Genomic DNA, 19,189 nt, shown 5'->3' on the forward strand with positions numbered 1-19,189 from the left:
ACGATGCAAGCGTCACTGGTACCCGTTGGCCATCTCTCAAAGCAAACCGTGCTGCAGGCCCAGTCAAGGGCTGACAGCCGGGTTGGAAAAGTCCTGGACATGTGGTCTCATTTCTTGGCAGGGTTCGAAATCTGGGCCGCTTGGGCCACTCATACTGCCCTGTATTTGGCACGCAGTGATGTTGTGGTGTACAATGAGGGTTGGTTATAGCCTTATCGGTGACATGGCGTAAGGTAGGTCCATGTACTCGGTACTTTCTTCTCCCATGAGAGGAATGTACCCTGTGTGAATGATAAGCTGGGTCGACTTGAAGTTGAGGCAGAGAATCAGAGGTACCTGTGAACCTTAGCGATCGGCCGATCAAAGATATATCTGAGAAGCTGTCTATGTGAGCTACTCAGGCAACTGGAAGTCCGTCGATTTCGCCATGAGTCGATGCGCAGCCTCCAGAGGTACATATGTAGGCTTTCTGCCGCAGTTTCCCTCAATTCGTAACGACGATTGATCATATCTCTCGCGGTTACTCAGACACTCGATATTAGCATCATGAAAGTCCCGTTAGCCTTCCTGCTTTCGACAGCAGTCGTATCTGGCGGGGTAGTTCCATCCCCATCATACCCTGCGCTTTCTCCTGCAGCAACTGCCCTTCCGGCTTACACGGTGGGAGCGCCACCATTATTCCCAGGGGAGACCATTCAGTTGACCGAAGATGTCCTAAATGGTCTCGGAGTAAGTCTCGGGGACATGAGTCTTTTGAATCTGTTCTCCTTCGGCAGTGCGCAACCTCAAGCCAAGACCACCCGTCAGTGTAAGACAATGCCCGGCGACGCTGCCTGGCCATCACAGTCAACATGGGACCTCTTCAATCAGCTGCTCGGGGGAAGCCTTCTGCGGCCTGCCCCACTCGCAGCGCCGTGCTACTCAGGATGGTCGCAATTCGATAATGCAACCTGCTTTCACCTGAGTATGAACTGGATCAACTCTTCCCTTCAGTGAGGATTCCACCCCTCACCCCGAGTATCCGTCTTGCGCCCAGTGAGTCTAACGGCCTGATCACTAGCATCCAACATCCGACCTCTGTCTTGAGTCCTCTGTACGAGGGGCGTACTTGCATGCCCTTTGGCTTTAACTATACCAACATGTGCACTGTGGGCGGTTACCCGACGTACGTGGTGAATGCATCGACCGCTGCGCAGGTTCAATTGGCCGTGAACTTTGCGCGGAACTCGAATCTGCGCCTTGTAGTGAAAAACACCGGTCACGACTTCAACGGGAAGTCGACCGGGAAAGGCGCATTGTCCATCTGGACACACTGGTTGAAAGACAAGGTCTTTTACCCTACCTTCGCGGCCGACGACGGTTATGTGGGACCCGCGATGAAGCTTGGGTCGGGAGTCCAGGCTTTCGAGGCATACGAATTCGCCAAACAGTCCAACGTGACAGTCATCGGTGGTGAAGGCGTGACTGTGGGCTTGGCCGGGGGATACACCCTCGGCGGGGGGCATTCACCGTTGAGTAGTCTGTACGGCTTGGCAGCAGATCAGGTATTGGCCATACAAGGTGATCGACCCCCAACTGCCCCTTTCCGGAACCCTCAATACTGACAGCCGATAGTGGTTCTCGCGGATGGTCGGTTCATCACCGCCACGGCCAAGCAGCACGCGGACATCTACTGGATGCTGTGTGGCGGCGGTGGAAGCACCATCGGGGTCGTGACCTCCATCACCGTGAAAGCATATCCTCAGATCTCTGCGACCACCGTCACTTTCAACTTCTCGGTCGCCGACACCCCCGGTCCCGATGCGTTCTGGGCAGGGTTCGAATCCTATCTCGACAACATTGAGCGTCTGGTCGACGCCGGAACCTATGCATACTACGACCTGGGTGCATCGGCTGCGGAACGAGGCACCAATTTCCCCGGGGACAGGGACTATTACCTGCGAATCCAATCGCTCCTGGCGCCGAACATGACCATCACGGAGACGAAGCATCTTCTGCAGCCGTGGTTCGACCGGCTTGACACTCTAAACATCCGCTACACCCCGCAATACAACTTCGCGGATAACTTGTGAGTGGGGGGACGCATTATCGTGGCGGGCATTCCCCAGTTTCCCCACTAACCCCGTCGCGCAGTCACGATGCATGGAAATCTGCCTTTCCACAGGAACACATGGGGGCTGCGACGACGAAGATCGCCTCGCGTCTTCTCCCGCGCAAGGCATACCAGGACGATGGTCTCCGGCACCAGAACTTCCTCGCGCATAAGGACGCGGTGGCAAACGTACGCTGCTGAGGGGCTGCGTTCCCCTTTCCCTTCCCTCCCGGACGATTCTTTCCTCGACCCGACTCTGTATACTGACATGACCAAGGGCTTTTCCATCGCGGCCTTCCATTTCACCGGAAGAGGCAAACTCGTCGAACCGCCCCAGAACAACGCGGTGCTGCCCGCCTGGCGCGAAACCCTGACGCATGCCATTGTCATCGGCCAATGGAACTCGACCTCGAGCTGGGACGTCGTTGAGCATACCTCCCGCTCGCTGACGCAGTGGATGCAGGCCATGCGGGACCTGGGGGAGTCGGGCGTCTACATGAGCGAGGCGGATCTGCTGGAACCCGACCTGCAGAATGCCTACTACGGGGTCAACTATCCCCGTCTGTATGCGCTCAAGCAGAGGTATGACCCGACCGGGGTGTTCTTTGCTCTCACCGCGGTCGGAGCGGAGGACTGGACGGTCTTGGTGGAGGATCCTGTGCCGGAGTCGTGGAATACCAACGGCCGGCTGTGTCCTCGGAGGAGCTGACCTGCGGCGAGCATGAGACGGTGTGCAGGTTATGGGGGGATTGGGTATGTCCGTTTCTATGGGACTGCAGCAATACCTGAAACGTGCTTGGCCGCACATCGCGTGGCCTAGCAGCCGTGCTGATTCCAATTCCGATGATCTTGTTTTCTGTGTTGCGATTGTCAACTGTGGGAGCTGGTAATGGGAGTCTTTCTTGTTGACGCTAGAGTTACATGTGTCGGCTGAATGTGATGGTTCTGAAGTCATCAGGAGCAAGTAATGAACCACGCTGGGAGTAGTCCCTGCCTGGCCTGGAGCGCAGATTAAATGTCTTCAGGACTCTATTGCGCACAGAAAGTCTTGTATATAAGAGGGATCATGCAATGTCCCCATCAACTGGGGGTATCATTAAGTCAACTTTCAAAGGCTCTCGTGCTGGGCTTCAATACAACAAATTGGCTATGACCCATGAAATTCGGCCGTAACTCAGGCTGCTTGCTACGCCTGTCGAATGTTGCCAGGATCATTTTGCTCATGGGCCTACGATTGAACTGGCAGATTTGACCGCTCCGGCTAGACATTTCCTCGTCGAAGCCATCCAACACCCTCTGAATAACTCCCCTGAGCATGGCTCGGCGCCAGTCCAGGGTCAGCCCCCATCACCCCGTCCAGTCGACTATCAATTCGGAACCAGCTTACAGGTAGTGGTTGTACCAACCGGGGCGGGAGGATGAAACGAGCGAAGTATGTACCCAATGCGCATCTAGCGATCTATTGAACAAGGAACTGGATCTATCTAACGGTCACAGGATAAACATCGGTGAAAGTCTATGGAACGAGTGTAAACACGAACACCTCACAGGGCGGCGGGGGAGTAAAGGAAGGACACACAGGAGACAAGAATAGCAATCGAGAGTCAGGCACAGACCCAGATCATCATGTACAACGGGAAACAAAAACAGGACAGTGATCACATCGGATCCGAAAATACAGCCAACGCACAGTCCATCATCAACAACGGAAAACTGGCGAACCTCTCCCATAGCTCCGTCGGATACCGGGTGAGGGTCCCCATTCGCATGCCATCGATGACGCATCACTCGGCCTTCTTGGAGGCCTTGGTCCGCAGCTTCATCATCAGGAAGACGAGCCCGTACGAGCTGAAGACGAAGATCACGACGATGGCCGTGTTCCGCCACCCGTCGTAGTAGTGGGGTAGATTGAGGGTCGCCAGGTAGTCCGATCCCCGGCTGTAGGGGCAGACCTCGCACTGCGTGGTCGCACCGGGGTTGAGCAGGTCGGCAGCAGACCCCAGGGTCTCCAGGTAGGTGGACAGGTACTGCCCGCAGGTGGAGTTGGCCGGTGGATCGAAGATGGCCAGCTCAGACTGGGTGCATCTGACGTCGGTACCCCACACGGTAAAGACCAACATGCTGCCCATCAGATAGTTGAACGGGTTCAGGTAGTACATCCAGTACCGCCAGAAGACATTGATCTCCGCGTAGGGCACCATAACACCGCAGAAGGAGACGAGGATCCCGATAACCAGCGGGTTGGCCAGGGAAGCGAACAGGGCGTTGGGCGCGTATGCAGCGATGAACTGTCCAATTCCAGTATATAGAAACTCGTACATCAGCATCACAAAGAAGGTGGCCCCCCCCTTGTTCGAGTCCGAGCTGAACCCAACTGTGTAATACCAACAGACATAGTAGAGGATACCGCATACGCACAGGTAGGGAAACTCAGAGATAATCAGCGCCGTCACAAACGCCTTCCACGAGTACATGCGCGAATTCTTTTCCCGCGTATCGTAAATGTCTCGCCGCTCGATGAACAACGGTTGGAGCTGGTTGATCACACCGGCGGCCACAAAAACGAAATTGAAGACAGTAAAGAGACGAAGCTGCATGTCGCTGACGCTGTCGCCAATCATCCAGAAGGTAAAGCCGTTGAAGAGGGCAGACGCGATGTGCAGGGCAACCTTGTTGTTGATGTAGTCTGTGTTGCGATAGAGGGCGAGATTCATGCGACGCGGGACGATCTTGGTCTGCTCCCACAGGGAAAGAGCAAATTCGCTCAGGTCCGGCTCGCCGACTGGGCGCTGCTCTGCCTCCTTGACCATCTGTTCAAGCTCACTGAGCCGCTGAGTGTGCTCGGGCGACTCCATCCAGACCTCATGCCAGTCGCGTTTCGACAGGCGGCCAGTGACCACGTCGATCATGAACTCCGCCGGATTCGACTCGGGCGGACAAGTGACCCCGTTGCGAGCAAAGTAATCCTTCATGGTTTGTGCATTCTCCCCGATATCACCGAAGTACACCATCTTACCCCCCTTGGCGAGTAACAGCAGTGTATCGAACTGCGTAAACAATTGAGCCGAAGGCTGATGGATGGTAACGAGAATTGCTTGCCCTAGATCTGCTAATCCACGCAGAAATGGTACTGTGTTGAAGGCCGATTGACCATCCAATCCGGAGGTGGCTCATCGAGAAAGATGAGGATCTTGGGCTTGGATACAAGCTCAACGCCGATCGTCACCCACTTTCGTTGTTCAATACTAAGGCCCGCCCCGGGTTTTCCAATTAAGATATCCGCGATATCATGAAGCTCAAGCAAGTCAATAATAGCATCAACATAGGCGAGCTTTTCCTCTCGAGGGATATGTGCGGGCTGTCGCAGTAAGGCCGAAAATTCCAGTGCTTCCCGGACGGTCGTCATAGCCTCGTGGACATCCAGCTGCTCACAATACCCGGCGGATCGTTGAAAGGAGACATCAAGAGGGCGGCCATCCACGAGAATTGAGCCTTGGATCGTGCCATCTGTCTTGCGTTGCGCCAGGACATCCAAGAGAGTGGTCTTCCCTGCTCCGGATGATCCCATCAGGGCTCCGAGCATGCCTGGTTTGACCCAGCCATAGATGTCATTCAGAAGAACACGGTCGCCCTGCGGGGTTTTGACGGTATACTTGAGATTCTTCCAGGTGAATATCGAGGTGTTCCGGGCGATGGTGGCTGCGTTGGGGGTGGGGGAGATGGCTGCCGATGACTTGTCCGACCGGCGGTCGTCCGGAGGGGCCTGGGACTCTTCATCGACTACGACACGGCCTTTCCGGGCCAATTCGTAGGGAACCAGGCGCGTGGCCCCGGTGGCGCCCCGGTCCCGCCAAAGCATGGTTGCCAGTACTGTGATGCCAACAAAGAGCGCCCACCAGCACCACACGATGCCGAAATTCCGCCAGACGTGGCTGTGACTGTAGCTCAGTGAGTGCAGGTATTGATCGCCCGTGAGCGAGACCTCCCCGTGCACGGCTCCACCGACGCCAGTACAGGAAGCCTGCCCCGGAGTGGCCGAATAGCCGGGGCCAGCGGGGATAATATTGCCCCCGACGCAGTCGATCACCTTATCGTGGAACTCATTGGACAGCACGGACTCAAAGGCGTACGCGAGCGGATCGATCCAGTAAATCCAGACAAACCACGGGTGCATGTCGGGTTTCTTAATCATATAACCCGTATACATGACCAAGGCGGAGATCAGGAATCCGGACACTTTGGACGCCCCGTCAAAGGTGCGGAAAGCCGCACCCACCGCACGGAACATAGCTGCGATACACTAGGGGCGCGACAACAGTTAGTTATTGCGGATGGTTTCAGCTATAATCGGCTCTGCCACTCACCATTGTCGTTGCGAAGAGCATAATCCAGTAGGTAAAGAACGCCGCTGCCGAGGAGGTGAGGCCGACCATGAAGTAGATGATAATCCCAAAGACCGTGATCTGAATCAGGGCCATGGGGATATCTGCGGCGATCTGAGCATACAGAAGGCGGCCGGGTGAAAGTAGGCGAATGACTTGTGCTTAATCAGGACCGGACGGCCCGTGAATGAATCCACAACCTCGGACATTCCCATTAGCGCGTTGTAGAGCAGGGAAAAGAAAAGCGTGCCGCCCCGAATGAACAGTCCTGATGAATCGGCGGCGGCGTTGTAAATTAGCGAGCCCGCGATTAGGGCCTGGACGAGCGTAGACATTTGCTTGATGGCGAAGGAAGCCATGTCGCCAAAGGTGATTTGATACTATCGCTGGACGCACGTCCATACCTGCTGTGGGAAGGTCACTGTCATGGGGTCCGTGGCTTTCACGCCTTTTTGCTTCTCGAATGCCACGCTGGCGCAAAAAGCCTCCGTGTTGGCCTGGGCCGAGGGCGAGGAAGGATAGGCGTACTGCCTCTCCATGTTTTTGCGAATCACCGAGCCCTCGTAAATCTACAGGATTGCGTCTGCGGTCTCCGGGAAAGTGCGGAAGGAGGGGTCGATAAGACGCTCGGTAGGAACAGTGAGACCAGTCAAGTAATCGCCGATGTTGGCCCCAGGCCGGCAAACGAAGCCCAGGTTCTCCATGAACGGCCGGGCCTCGACGCGGGGGCCATAGAAGATCTGCTTGCCTTCGTCCAGAACGAGTACCTTGTCGATGAGATCGTAGATGCCGTTTCCTGCTTGGTACAGGGTCACAATCGTGGCCAGCCCCAACTCAGTGGTCATATATCGGAGGGCACGCGCCCAGTCCAGCGCCGAGCTTGCATCCAGCCCACGGGTACTATTATCCCAACAGTAGACGGAGGCATTGGTGGCCAGGCATTCGATAATAGAGACCCGTTTCCGCTCCCCTCCCGAGACTCCTCGCACGTACTCGTTGCCGACCTTGGTATTCTGCGTGTGTGCAATTCCCATCGACTCAAGCAAGAACTCCTTGCGCTCCTGGCGGTATTCCTCGGCCGTCTGGGACTGACCGTTCTTGGCGTTGGCGGGGATATGCCCCGGGACCTTCAGACGGGTGGCGAAATCCATCGTCTTATTAACGGTGAGCGAGGGATAGAAAAGTTCGTCTTCGGTGTTCATGGCAATCTGACCCCTGTAGGGGTGTGCCTCGTCGCTGGTCATGGAGCCATAGTGAACATCCCCTTCGACCTGAGCATAACCTTCCCGGTGGTTGGCGAGAATTTTGAGCAGGGTCGTACAGCCCGCCCCTGGCCGGCCCAACACCAAAAGCATCTCACCCGGCTTGACACAGCCATGCGAGTCCGACACGATGGTCTTCAATGCCGGTTTTTGGCGCACCTGCCGTGCCTGCCGAACGAACCACATCAAATTGACTGAGCACGTTTTCGTTCATGGCGGCCCCTGAGCTGATGCCCTTGACCGTCAGATTCCGTCAGGTAACCCCCAACCTCCGCTCAGGATATCCTTCCTCACGCATGTTCTGATGGAACGTCTGTACCAAGGGGCCCAGCTCCCATCCACCGGAGTCTAAATTATGCAGTGTGATCTCCTCCGGTTGAGTGATGCTGCCCTGATTGGGGCCGCCAGGCAATTTGTTGGCCATGACCCTGTGGTAGTAGGCCCCAAGTGTCGGTTGGAAGATGCGGCTTGGGCAGAAGCGAAGCGAACAACCGAGAATGAAAATGAGAAACGCAGAATTGAGCGACAGGAAGACCTGTAGTCAAGTAAGAAATGAGTAGTGAGGGTCCACAGTACTTTGGAGAGATTTCAAATCAGGTGGATGGTGTTGTAAATAAAGGAATGGATGACTGGGTGAGGCAAACAGCAATTAATCAAATCAAAGGAACGAGGGCGAACCAACAGCGAAAAGACGGAAACTCTCGAATTGGTCACTGGCTGAGGATAAGGGGGTGATTATCAAATAAGATGAGAACCGACATGCCCGTGTATGCATGTATCATCATGTATAAGAGTTGCTAGGGCTAAATGGGGTAGGGGTCCAGCTCCCGTATAGTGTATTGTATAGTTTGAGCATTATGACTGGCGCGGAGGATCCCCGGAAGATCCTCCGCCCGCAAATGCCGACCTGCCGCGATTTCGGAGGATGTCACGTGGCTGCCACTTTGCAATGCAAGATTTGCCCAAATGCTTATCTTCTCCGAGGTAACTTATTCGTACTGTATACTATCCGAGTACGACCATTCCAGAGCCTCCGACCGATCTCTCCTGGCTAGACTAGACTACGTATTTCCTTTCCCGACCCGAAGACCCACCATCGTTCTGGAAGACTTGGGTCTTCTGGCTTAACTTCCGGCTCCCGCCTGTTAGTTCGACTTGAGGAAAGACTAGATTTCGAACAACCTTTTCTTTGTATCCAAAAGGAAGAAGAGAGAGAAAAAAAAAAAAAAAAAAAAAACAGCACGGAAAAAATGAGAGAACAAAGCGTTATTTACACTCGCCCCTTCTAAATAGCAGAAAGTGAGCACAATGTAACTTAGTTGACCTCTCCCCTAGCATCATAAAATTGAATTCCCTCACTCACATCTACCTCCTCCCTCTCATCTTTTTCCACCCCATCCTCCAGTCGAGTCCAAAGGCGGTCAGAAACATGGACAATCAATTTCAAGCACCGTCGGGAGGTCGTTCTGGTAAACACACCCCCCGAGCCTGTGACTCATGTTACAAGAGGAAGGTGAGCATTTCCGCGGCGCTACCGACGACCCCCTCTGTCTCGCGTGCTCCATGACAGCTGGACAATGGCAACTGAACGGATGGTATATCAAATGCGACGCAGCATTGCCTCGATGTAACTATTGCAGTCACCATAATTTTTTGTGCACATTTACACGTCCAGGACGAAAAGTCGCTGGTCAGCAACTGGCGAACAAAGCGTCGCCGTCGGTGGTCCAGGGTCTTCAGGGTCAGTCCAGCCCTAGCTCGCTCGGCACAGACTCCACATGATCTTATCCTGTATGAGTAACTAAAGGACCCCCCCGTGCTGTCTCGCAGTCGAGAACGAGACTTCATCCCCAAATCCCCAAGAGACAAGGGATAGCAGCCTCCTCCGCAATGACCGATCCCTCGGCAATCCGCCCGTGGGCCTACACTTCGCCGGGCGAAGACAGCCCCCGCTGACCTTGATCTGGGGGGTTCCGACCTTCTCTCCTGAGGCGAAGCACTGGGTTCAATGCACCACTGGGCAGACCATGGCCTTTGCCAAGGTCTATGACGAGGGCGCACCGGGGGAACGGCTGGTCTGCCTCGACGCCGAGATCATCCGCATCAGGTCTCAAACGACGGATATCTGTAGCCTCCCCCGACAAGCCTTAATCGAGTCAGTCCTGCAGGCATACCAGTCCTCCCGCCTCCGTAGCCGATACCCCGTGGTGGAGCCCACCCTGTTCCGAACCACAATTGCCTCCGCATATAACCAGGACAGACTCACCCTGGACACGCGCAATGCCAGTAGTCGAGCCTGTGTTTGCGCCTGCTTGGCCTTGATTCCCTTGATCTTGGAAGACTACCATACCCTCTCCCCGGCCGAGTGTGATGCCTTCGCGACCAAGGCCAAATGTCTCATGGGGGAAGCGCTCAACGGGTCTCCCTCGTTGGAATGTTTACAAGCCGCCGTCATGTTGGTCGGTTCCCCTGCAGCCCTTTTGCTCTCTCGTGTCCCTGGTCTCCGGAGGTTGATAGTCACTGACTTCTTGGCCTTCACGCCGCATGTTCCTCACCTCAGAGTCTTCATGGCATGCTCACCAGATCCCTCCAGACGGCAATTTATTTCAATATCATAGCGGCACGTTTGGTGTTCATGCTGGGTGGACACATCACTGATCACGAGATTGGCGCTTCGTCGCCCGATTCAGACCAACGCGCGGCCAGTCACGCCCGGAACCTATTCTGGCTTTGTTATTTGACAGATAAAGACTTAGCCCTGCGTTGTGGTCAGCCGCCTGCAATTGAGGATTCGCAGTGTGACCTGACCTTACCCCCCAACTATACGCAAAATGTGTATCCGACAGTCGGCCTTTCAACGCACGACCTTCCGGATACCATCATCTTTCCATTTGACATCCGCCTGGCGATGATCAAGAGCAAGATCTTCGCCAACATCTACTCGGCATCATCGCTCCGCAAGTCCCAGTACGCAATCGAACAGAGTATTCGCGAGATTGAACAGAACCTCGGAAACTGGAGAAACTCTATACCTCCTTCCTGGCAACCGCCCCCGGTTGGTCTTATGACTGAGCATGCGGTTACGCTTCGCCCGCCGCGTAACATTCTCCTGACCTGGTTTGAGTATTACCAGTGCGCATGCATGCTACACTTGGTCCGCGGCCATTATGGGACTTCAGTGGGTATACATCACGTGAAGGGCGGTAGCCTGCTGTTATCCAACCTTGCAGTTTCCGTGGAGGCCAGTCGACGGATTCTCCATCATCTAGAATTCGCTGTATCCTTCCAATCGTCTGATGCCTCGTGGTGAGTCCCCTGCCCCTCCCTACCTGTCTCCCTCCTTCCGTCTTCCCCACGCGCTTGCGGCTCTCATGTCGGTCTTTCAGTTCTGATGCCAGCAGGATCGCTACCTTCTCCGTGCCATTGGCCTCCATCGTTGTCTTTTGGAGTATCCTGCAGGATCCATCGAATGCATCCGCTCCAGACGATGTCCAGCTACTCCTATCGGCCAGCGGGTACCTTGCGACGTGTCACCGGACTCTTGGGCTGCCGGCGCCTATTCTCCAACATTTCACCTCCATGTCCCATTATATTAGGGAATTCTACCGACTGGGTTTCGCGGCTACCTCGTCCTCGGTCCTGGTCTCGAATACGCAACTGCGGGCGCACTGACAGTCACGTTCGGGTTGGTCAAGTTGCGAGGGGTGGGGGGGCATTGCATCTTTCGGGGTTGTAGTAAGCGGATTAATGTACACCACACGGTCGAGATTGTTCGAATCGTAGGTCTTGCACGTTCGCACCAAAGATCGACAGCACCTGACGCCACCAATCTTATCGTGTACCGTAGCTTCTTCCAGGCTCTACCCATTCTTGGGCTCAGAACAGAGGGGTTTCGACGAAGGAGAGCCCACTGTGCCTGCACCTGCATACCCGGACTCCGAAACGCCGCATCCGATGGAAGACTGGGACATCACCTACAATGTATCTTCCAACCAACTAGTTAAGTCCAACATAGTTTTCATGCGGGAAACTTGGGCGGGTCGCACGATTCAAGGTTCCCTTATCCGCGACCCAGTTCATTCTAAATCTACCTCGTTGCATCCATTCGAGCCTCTCGAGGTTAATCAAGTGGGGTACGCGGATGCGGTTCGGCTTTTTTCTCGGTTGTCCCCTTCCGCTTAGTCATGAGACAGTCGCCCGGTTTTGCAATACTCACCACTCACCACACTTTCAGTAACACTTTCAGTACATTTCGCCGATCAGTGCTGCGTAAACCATGCTTGTAAAAATTTCGATTCTCAATGGTGACCATCAGTTCCGAGCCGAGCACGGATGTCCTCCTCTCCCTTCTTGCATGTTGTGTTCATTGAAGTACGGCGGATTCTTCACGGCACTTGCTGAATAAGCATCGTTGGTCAAACGGTTACGATTCTTGTCTTCCAAACAAGCGGCCCGGGTTCGACTCCCGGACGATGCAATGGTTTTTGCCCGCGGCTTGTGCAGATCGTCCAACTGTCAGGGCACGCGCACTCAACCTTTTTGCTCTTCTTTGACCCAGCACTTAGCTTGTAACAGTATTGAAAGGGTTGTCGCCGTCCAATGCGCTCGTCTGAACCTGGTATGGAGCTACGAACCCCGTGCCGTGACCGGTCCGAGCGGGAGAAAGATGCCAGTAAATAGAATGCTCATGAGGCTATGTGGCGTACACCAACAGCCCGCATCCCTCGGTCTAAACAACTTACCTGTAACTTGAAAAGAGACCCAAATGTATAGAAGCGTATATGACCAAGAGGTTACAAACTGCGCTGCTGCATCATAGGAGCCACGCAGGATCCCGAGCATCCATCCGCACCAGCATGGAAGTCAACCTCTTCTTGCCTTACCAGCTATGCAAGGTCGGAGGAGTTCCCAGACGGGTTACCGAATCTTATATGAACATGACATGTGTGACATAATCGCTATTACGATTTTTGCATCCCGCTTTTCGCCATTAACAAGGTGGACCGTTGTCAAAATGCGATAGCCATCTGAACTGCTTCAAACATACAGGCTCAATCGCGCGGCATCAATCACACAGGTCGTACAGCTTGCATCGATGTCCTCTCGCAAGTCACACCTACTGCCCGACTGTGTTCGCAGGGATACAGAATGAACACCCGATTCTGCTGAAGTTGAACCGGCGCATGCGCACTCCTCGCCCCAACCCATGTATACCAGAGCCAATAAATGAGCACTTGGTATTGAGCTCACAGGCGCTCCGTGAGCGAGAGATCAGTATGTTTTCCACAGCCTTTCATTCATCCCTGCTCAGTCACAGCAAGCCGTGTCCACCAGCAGCATCGAGGCTTCTGGGCTGTTGCCTCCGCATCACGAAGATAGATACACAGGAGGTTGACCTGAGCTGGCCGTCGGCGCAAGGGAGTCTCAGTCCACCTCCATCGACGTATGCTGCCTTGGAAGATGTAGTCATCCCTTTGGCAAAAATGAGAGATTCCGATACTTCGATAATGAGCAGTGTATCACCAAACTATGTGAATATGCGTGGTATCCACCGCCCAAGACGAAGGCATATATGACAAGCCAGACCAAAGCCTCCCTGGAGGCTGCCGCAACAAAAAATCAAGATCACTGCATCGTCCGGGAGTCGAACCCGGGCCGCTTGTTTGGAAGACAAGAATCGTAACCGTTTGACCAACGATGCAACATGAAATATAGTAAGGTCTGAGATACCCCTTGAAGCCAGCTATCAGGATGATGCTATCCAAGCCCACAGGCACCGGTAATCACCACGGTGGGAAAGCAATGTGTATCCCGGGGCAATAACGACCATTACCGTCCAATCCATCACTGGCCACAACACGAGACACACTGGGCAGAAAAGTCCAACTCCGACCAGTCCTGTTTCCATTACAGCGACGAATGGATTCTCCCAAGACGCTGCAGGCAAAATGAGCATGATTGCGGCTTCAAGACCTGGGCCCTCTGCGCTGTACAGTACACATTCCATCACCCTTGACACCGTCCCACTCCACAGCTACGATGAGCGGAAGCCTGGAGATGAGGCCACTTCGCGCTCTATGCTCCCTCCATTATTGTTTGTTGATTTTGGCAGCGCGCCTGCCAAATGCATAGAATGACACTATCGACAGTTGTTGGGACAATTACAATAACTATATGACGAACATCATCAGGATTGAGGAGACGCGGATATATGCTGATATATGGTATCACACTACTGAATTTAACGGAACCATGACAATGTTGACAGAAAGGGGCGATTCCAATTTATTCGTCATTTTAGACTGTTATATCAAAAATTAGTAGCTTCATGAAGAGTTGGCCGGATGGTGTAGTTGGTTATCACGTATCGTTAACACCGATAAGGTCCTGGGATCGAGCCCCAGTCTGGTCATTCTTTTTTAAGTCTCCACGCAGCATGCACACAGCGAACTACTTATTTACTGGCACTGTTGAACTTTCTACCGTCGATTGAAAAGGAGACCTCGGCATATGCTGAAGATTGAAGTTGGTAAGATGAAAAGGATCCAGTATGGTCCCGCGCCGATAGTACACGAGTACAGGGCTTCGTAGTTACCCGCAATGGCAATTTTCCGTCCACTTCCTACAACCACTATTCGCATACTGTGGCAATAACATTAATAGACATGGTATACAGTGCATTGACCTTCCCCCTCTATAAACGACTCAGCACGGCCTCCTCTGATCCCTCCCCAATGGCCTCCACCAGCACGTCTGCCAGTCGTATCGGCATGGACAAAAACGGCGAGTGTGATGCCGGAAGCCGGTATGTGTTTTCCGGACCCGCGACCTTTGCGGCAAACCCCTCCTGGAAGGCCGGCGGCATGGCCTGGTCTTGCTCGCAGATCACGTATGCACAGGGGACCTCGCTACTCCAAGGTTCATGCATCACCTTGCCCGCAAAGACGGCGCGGGAGGTGTGGTGTGTGAAGGTATTCCATTGAACCTGCTCGTCGAGCGGGAGGTCTTGCCAGCCGATGTGGCTGGATCCATCGATGTGGACATAGTCGCCCTGGGATTGTGCAGAATCAGCTTTTGTGGACCTTACACGCTCCAGGCGCAGCTCTACTCGTGTGAGATTGACTCGCACCGTCGCCTGCTGGAGACAGCCTACGTTAGGGGGGTGGTGCGACATACTTCCACCTGCATCCAGGGCAAAAAGCTCCCACCCAGCATCTCGAGTAGGCTTTGCCCGCGATCGAGTGCAAAGGCGGCGAGATAGATCACTTGAACGACTCCGCCGGCCTGGCCGCTCTGCGCACGTGTGGTCTTACTCAAGCCATCCACTGCGTTAGATGCTACCACACCGCCGTAGGAGTGAGCGACAACGACAATCTCGTTCTCGGCGTCGGCGAGATTCGTCAAGAGTCTTCGGAGAGAGGCAACATCGTCCGACAGGGTCTTGGAGGGAGGCTCAGCTCCAATTGAAGGATGGGCTGGACATTTGGATGCAAAGCCGAGATCTTGGAGTTGAGCTCGAAGGGCATGGAAGAAAGGGGGGGTGATCCAAGCCCCAAGGGAGAAGACGATGACCGGGGAGTTCATCCTGGGAGTGCAGAGGAAAGCAGTTCGGAGAAAAAGGCATGCGGCGATCAATGCATCAGATGCGGAAATTGCCGGGGGTGGGGAGGAGGGGGGGGTGTTGGTCTATTATAATCCGGATCCCCCTCCCGCGGGCAGGGGCCGTGAGACCAAGGCACGTTGTGAGCCGTTGATGGTCCTATCTCATGACTCGCGTTCGCGCACAGCGCACGGCCTGGTTGGCTGCTTATTGCCCGGATGTTGAGCCGATAAATTTGTCAGGTGGGGTTCGAGCCTAATCCCCCGCAATGGTTGGCCTGGTAATTACGGTAGTCTCCCCCTAACAATTGTCTATCTACTAGCTTCCCTTTCGACTACATCTTAGGGCATTGACTACCTACCTACGTACCTGCTAGCCTACTAGGGAGCTACCTAGCTAGTCTAGGTGCTTACTATCCGTCCCGTGTCAAGGCTCCAATCATCGTGTTTCTTTGTCTGCTCACTCCCCTTTTCTTCTGATCCCTGTCTGCGCGCTGGCATAAATCGAGTGTGTTCCTCCAGGCTCCAATGGCATCCACACCGTTGTCATGGCTTTTGTCGACCCGCGTCAGTCGACTCAGCCTCATCAAACGGTGACAACTATCATAGTTACGGCTCTGGCCATCTTTTTTGTCTTCCTCCGACTGCTAGCTCGGGGTAGGAAGCGTGTACGGCTAGGCCCCGATGATTACACGCTCATTGTCGGATTGGTATCTGCTATCTCTTTCCGATTTCTTGCGGTTATTGGCTAATGTGCACTAGGTCTTTGTGATAGTAATTGCAGCTGTCAACCTCGCCTGTCTGGGCCAATTGCCATAACTGCAATGAGCTGAACCGTACTGACGGTGTCTGCCTAGGTATTCACTATGGGATGGGCCGCCACACGTCTCGCATTCCACCGGCCGATCTACTCATTTTCTCCCAGGTACGATCATTGTATTTTCATGTCACCTAGTTCGCGTGATCGTTGACGTGTCCTTTACAACACAGCTCCTATACGCATTCGAGCCTCTCTATATCACCACAGTCGGCATCATCAAAGTCTCCGTTCTTCTGATGTATCATCGCATCTTTCCAGTCCGTCTCATCCGCGTCGCGGGCATCCTCCTCGCTACCATCACTGTCGCCTGGGTCATATCCGTCGACCTTGTCGCCATCTATCAGTGCACGCCCCTGGAGAAAGCGTACAATACCCCCCTGGCTGGTCACTGCATAGACCTCAAAGCCGCGTTGATCGGCAATGGGGTTCCGAACTTCGTCACGGACATCTGCATCCCCGCCCTACCCGGTCAGCTCATCTGGAAAATCCACGTCGGTTTCAGCCAGAGGATCTCAATCTTGCTTGTCTTCCTGAGCGGGAGTTTGTGTGTGACACGAAATTCATCTCTCTCCGCTGTCGACGATTTGTGGAACGCTAATACGATTCCCTTTTCTGTTAGTGTCGTGTTCGCCAGCATTTACCGATTTAGTCTTATCTTCTCCTTCGAGATTAATGATATCGCTTGGACCCTTGCCGACGCGGAAACGTGGTGTGTCGTGGAGACTGCAGCGGGCGTGATCTCTGCTTGTTTACCGACTGTGATCCCCATGATCAAGCATACTTGTTGTGGCCTGGGACATTCTCTTCCTCGGACAGCGTCCTCGGATGGAGGAGTAGGGGCTATCCTTCCCCCTGAGCGATGAAGGAGTACGTACGTGGGAGTTCGTGTGAATCAGTATCACTCTTCCAATGGGCAGCAGAGGTTTGCACTGGAGCGAGTTGAGTACTTGCAAAAGAACAGTACCTCGCAGCTTAGCATGGAACAAGGGGAAACTACCCCTGCGAGTCGAGGGAGTGGAGTATCATCATAATACGCCAACATTGCATTTAGCAGCTAATCACCGAATCTAAATATTCCATTCTGCTGCAAGGGCTATCTCAACGGAGCCGTTGTTCAAATACCACATGCTCTCCCCGCCGATCCATCTATTTGAGCTGCTCAACCCTGCTCCTTCGTTCCGCAGTGAATCTCCTATCCTCTTCCACCAACGTCCTACCCATCAAAGACGATCCCAGCAGAAAAGCGAGTGCACTGGTAACACTGCCAAAAAGGAGGGTGGGCGCTGGACTACCACGGGGGGAGGGGGCCCTTTTTCCTCGCAGCGAGCAGACTGTTAGTCACAGGATACGTGGGTCCCTATTGTTTGGAGTGGTGAAGCAGCCCGAATAATACTGACAGAGACAAAATAAGACCGCGCTGCGGCCGTAAACTACACAAGCATGAAGTGGGAGCGGGGTAAAAAAAGTTCTATTGAATGCATCATCCGTGAATCGAACACGGGCCTCATCGATGGCAACGATGAATTCTACCACTAGACCAATGATGCCGCTTGGTGAAGCGATTGACCTTTCTGGATCCGTTGGAGCAGCAGCACAGTCCTGGTCCCGAGTCAACTTCAATTGGTTGATCCCAGGGCTATTTCCAACCGAACGCCAAGCCAGCATCCTCTGCTCTCTGCTCGATTCCAGTGCGACTCCCATTGCCGAGAGGTTCTGTACTCAGTGTTACCGCGATCGCGATAGCTTCAGCTGTTATTGCATCCGGAGTAAGTTATACAATAGAGCGGAGAAGACCAGCGAGACTTCGGCCGACTATATAACCGGCCTGTGGCTCATACAAGACAGCACACGTATTTGGAGTATGCCAGACGCCACCGCAGATTTCACATTATCAAATCGAATATACTCTGTGGAAAGAGCTCCATGTGTCAAGGCCGCTCTGCCGCCATCCGCGCACTGCAGGCTGCTGCACCCCATCAAAACAGTATTTTACATAGGGAACCGCTACCCACACACCATTTTTCTGTCACCGCCTTCCGAATGGGAAAATATCATTGCTTTCACTGTTTACACTTCCGGCACGTGTTCTGACACGCCGGGCACCGGCATCTATACTCCACCACGTCAAGATGCCACCACTTCTTATCGTTCTTTTCAATGATGGTGATCATGCAGATCTCTTTGGTCTTGATGATGACGATCTGGAAGACATTAACGACGAAAGTCTTTTAATTCCCGACACTGATCTCGATGCTGATCTCGACGCTGATCTTGAAACTGATCTTGAAACTGAATCTGCTATGCTGCCCAAGTCTCTCATTCCTTCTCCCCTTATTGACTACCATTTCTTTACTAAAAAGCAGGCACTTGACTATATTGATGAGTCTACTGCGCAGTATGGGTATGCTTTGGCTACCAAATTTTCAAAACGCGATGCAAATGCAATGGAGATTTACGTCCGTTACCCACGCCGTGATTTTGGTGGCACCTTTCGCGAAAGTATTGATGAATCCGCCCGTAAACAAGAAAAAATTCAACAAGACTTGTGGACTGCCCATTTCAAGCGGGGCTCCTTAGGTTAAGGAATATGAATTGAATTGAATTGAATTGAATTGAATTGAATTGAATTGAATTGAATTGAATTGAATTGAATTGAATTGAATTGAATTGAATTGAATTGAATTGAATTGCAAAAAAACGGATAGTTCGAAGAAGGGTACGATGAGACGAAAGACGGATCACGGACGAGAGAGAATTCTGGATTGAGCGAAGAGGTGAAACCCTATATGGTCGCATATATGCATGGCAAATCACAGGACGGTAGAGTGTAAATGTATAGTACATACTCTCACCCGAAAGCAGGTTGTGCATACTAGATACAGTACTGTAGTTTATGCCTTCTGACAGCGGCCTGGGGCCTTGCCTGAGGCTGCTCGCTCCCCGCCCACCTCGGTGGCCTTGGCTAGTTCCCGCACTTAGCCTGACGTAAACGTAACTCAGTCACACCTCTCGGAGGCGTCATCACCTTCAGCAC

General features: G+C 53.5%; 6 protein-coding genes and 4 non-coding genes across 10 annotated transcripts; 6 read left to right on the forward strand and 4 right to left on the reverse strand.

Annotated features, from left to right (window-relative positions):
* Window positions 1-546: 546 nt before the first annotated feature.
* Window positions 547-2,801, forward strand: BO95DRAFT_365731 (FAD-binding oxidoreductase; the record flags this gene model as incomplete). The annotated part of the gene is made up of 5 exons (XM_025582711.1): window positions 547-992; window positions 1,061-1,560; window positions 1,615-2,068; window positions 2,134-2,281; window positions 2,370-2,801. The coding sequence occupies 5 exons, from the start codon at window positions 547-549 to the stop codon at window positions 2,799-2,801; spliced, it is 1,980 nt and encodes a 659-aa protein (XP_025441090.1).
* A 1,075-nt stretch (window positions 2,802-3,876) lies between these two features.
* Window positions 3,877-8,160, reverse strand: BO95DRAFT_454098 (ATP-binding cassette transporter; the record flags this gene model as incomplete). Its single annotated transcript, XM_025588248.1, has 8 exons — window positions 3,877-5,163; window positions 5,244-6,392; window positions 6,457-6,578; window positions 6,599-6,854; window positions 6,879-7,005; window positions 7,048-7,904; window positions 7,939-7,971; window positions 7,999-8,160. 8 exons carry the CDS (start codon window positions 8,158-8,160, stop codon window positions 3,877-3,879), a joined length of 3,993 nt encoding a protein of 1,330 aa, XP_025441091.1.
* A 1,073-nt stretch (window positions 8,161-9,233) lies between these two features.
* On the forward strand, window positions 9,234-11,408 carry BO95DRAFT_464813 (fungal specific transcription factor domain-containing protein; the record flags this gene model as incomplete). Its single annotated transcript, XM_025589088.1, has 5 exons — window positions 9,234-9,363; window positions 9,421-9,477; window positions 9,567-10,195; window positions 10,297-11,042; window positions 11,138-11,408. The coding sequence occupies 5 exons, from the start codon at window positions 9,234-9,236 to the stop codon at window positions 11,406-11,408; spliced, it is 1,833 nt and encodes a 610-aa protein (XP_025441092.1).
* Window positions 11,409-12,141: 733 nt separating this feature from the next.
* On the forward strand, window positions 12,142-12,213 carry BO95DRAFT_t195. Its single transcript has one exon. It is a non-coding gene; the product is annotated as a tRNA-Gly (tRNA).
* Window positions 12,214-13,365: 1,152 nt separating this feature from the next.
* Window positions 13,366-13,437, reverse strand: BO95DRAFT_t200. The gene has a single exon. It is a non-coding gene; the product is annotated as a tRNA-Gly (tRNA).
* A 637-nt stretch (window positions 13,438-14,074) lies between these two features.
* BO95DRAFT_t196 lies at window positions 14,075-14,148 on the forward strand. The gene has a single exon. It is a non-coding gene; the product is annotated as a tRNA-Val (tRNA).
* A 59-nt stretch (window positions 14,149-14,207) lies between these two features.
* On the reverse strand, window positions 14,208-15,382 carry BO95DRAFT_443990 (alpha/beta hydrolase). The gene is made up of 2 exons (XM_025586781.1): window positions 14,913-15,382; window positions 14,208-14,787 (listed from the first exon to the last, which is right to left on the reverse strand). Exons 1-2 carry the CDS (start codon window positions 15,318-15,320, stop codon window positions 14,431-14,433), a joined length of 765 nt encoding a protein of 254 aa, XP_025441093.1. The 5' UTR covers window positions 15,321-15,382; the 3' UTR covers window positions 14,208-14,430.
* A 501-nt stretch (window positions 15,383-15,883) lies between these two features.
* On the forward strand, window positions 15,884-17,018 carry BO95DRAFT_464815 (uncharacterized protein; the record flags this gene model as incomplete). The annotated part of the gene is made up of 4 exons (XM_025589089.1): window positions 15,884-16,045; window positions 16,098-16,134; window positions 16,193-16,260; window positions 16,326-17,018. The coding sequence occupies 4 exons, from the start codon at window positions 15,884-15,886 to the stop codon at window positions 17,016-17,018; spliced, it is 960 nt and encodes a 319-aa protein (XP_025441094.1).
* A 613-nt stretch (window positions 17,019-17,631) lies between these two features.
* BO95DRAFT_t199 lies at window positions 17,632-17,702 on the reverse strand. Its single transcript has one exon. It is a non-coding gene; the product is annotated as a tRNA-Gly (tRNA).
* Window positions 17,703-18,284: 582 nt separating this feature from the next.
* On the forward strand, window positions 18,285-18,737 carry BO95DRAFT_464816 (uncharacterized protein; the record flags this gene model as incomplete). The annotated part of the gene is made up of 1 exon (XM_025589090.1): window positions 18,285-18,737. One exon carries the CDS (start codon window positions 18,285-18,287, stop codon window positions 18,735-18,737), a length of 453 nt encoding a protein of 150 aa, XP_025441095.1.
* Between the last annotated feature and the right edge of the window lie 452 nt (window positions 18,738-19,189).

The sequence above is a fragment of the Aspergillus brunneoviolaceus genome (genome assembly GCF_003184695.1).
Source record: "Aspergillus brunneoviolaceus CBS 621.78 unplaced genomic scaffold BO95scaffold_43, whole genome shotgun sequence".
NCBI classification, from domain to species: domain Eukaryota; kingdom Fungi; phylum Ascomycota; class Eurotiomycetes; order Eurotiales; family Aspergillaceae; genus Aspergillus; species Aspergillus brunneoviolaceus.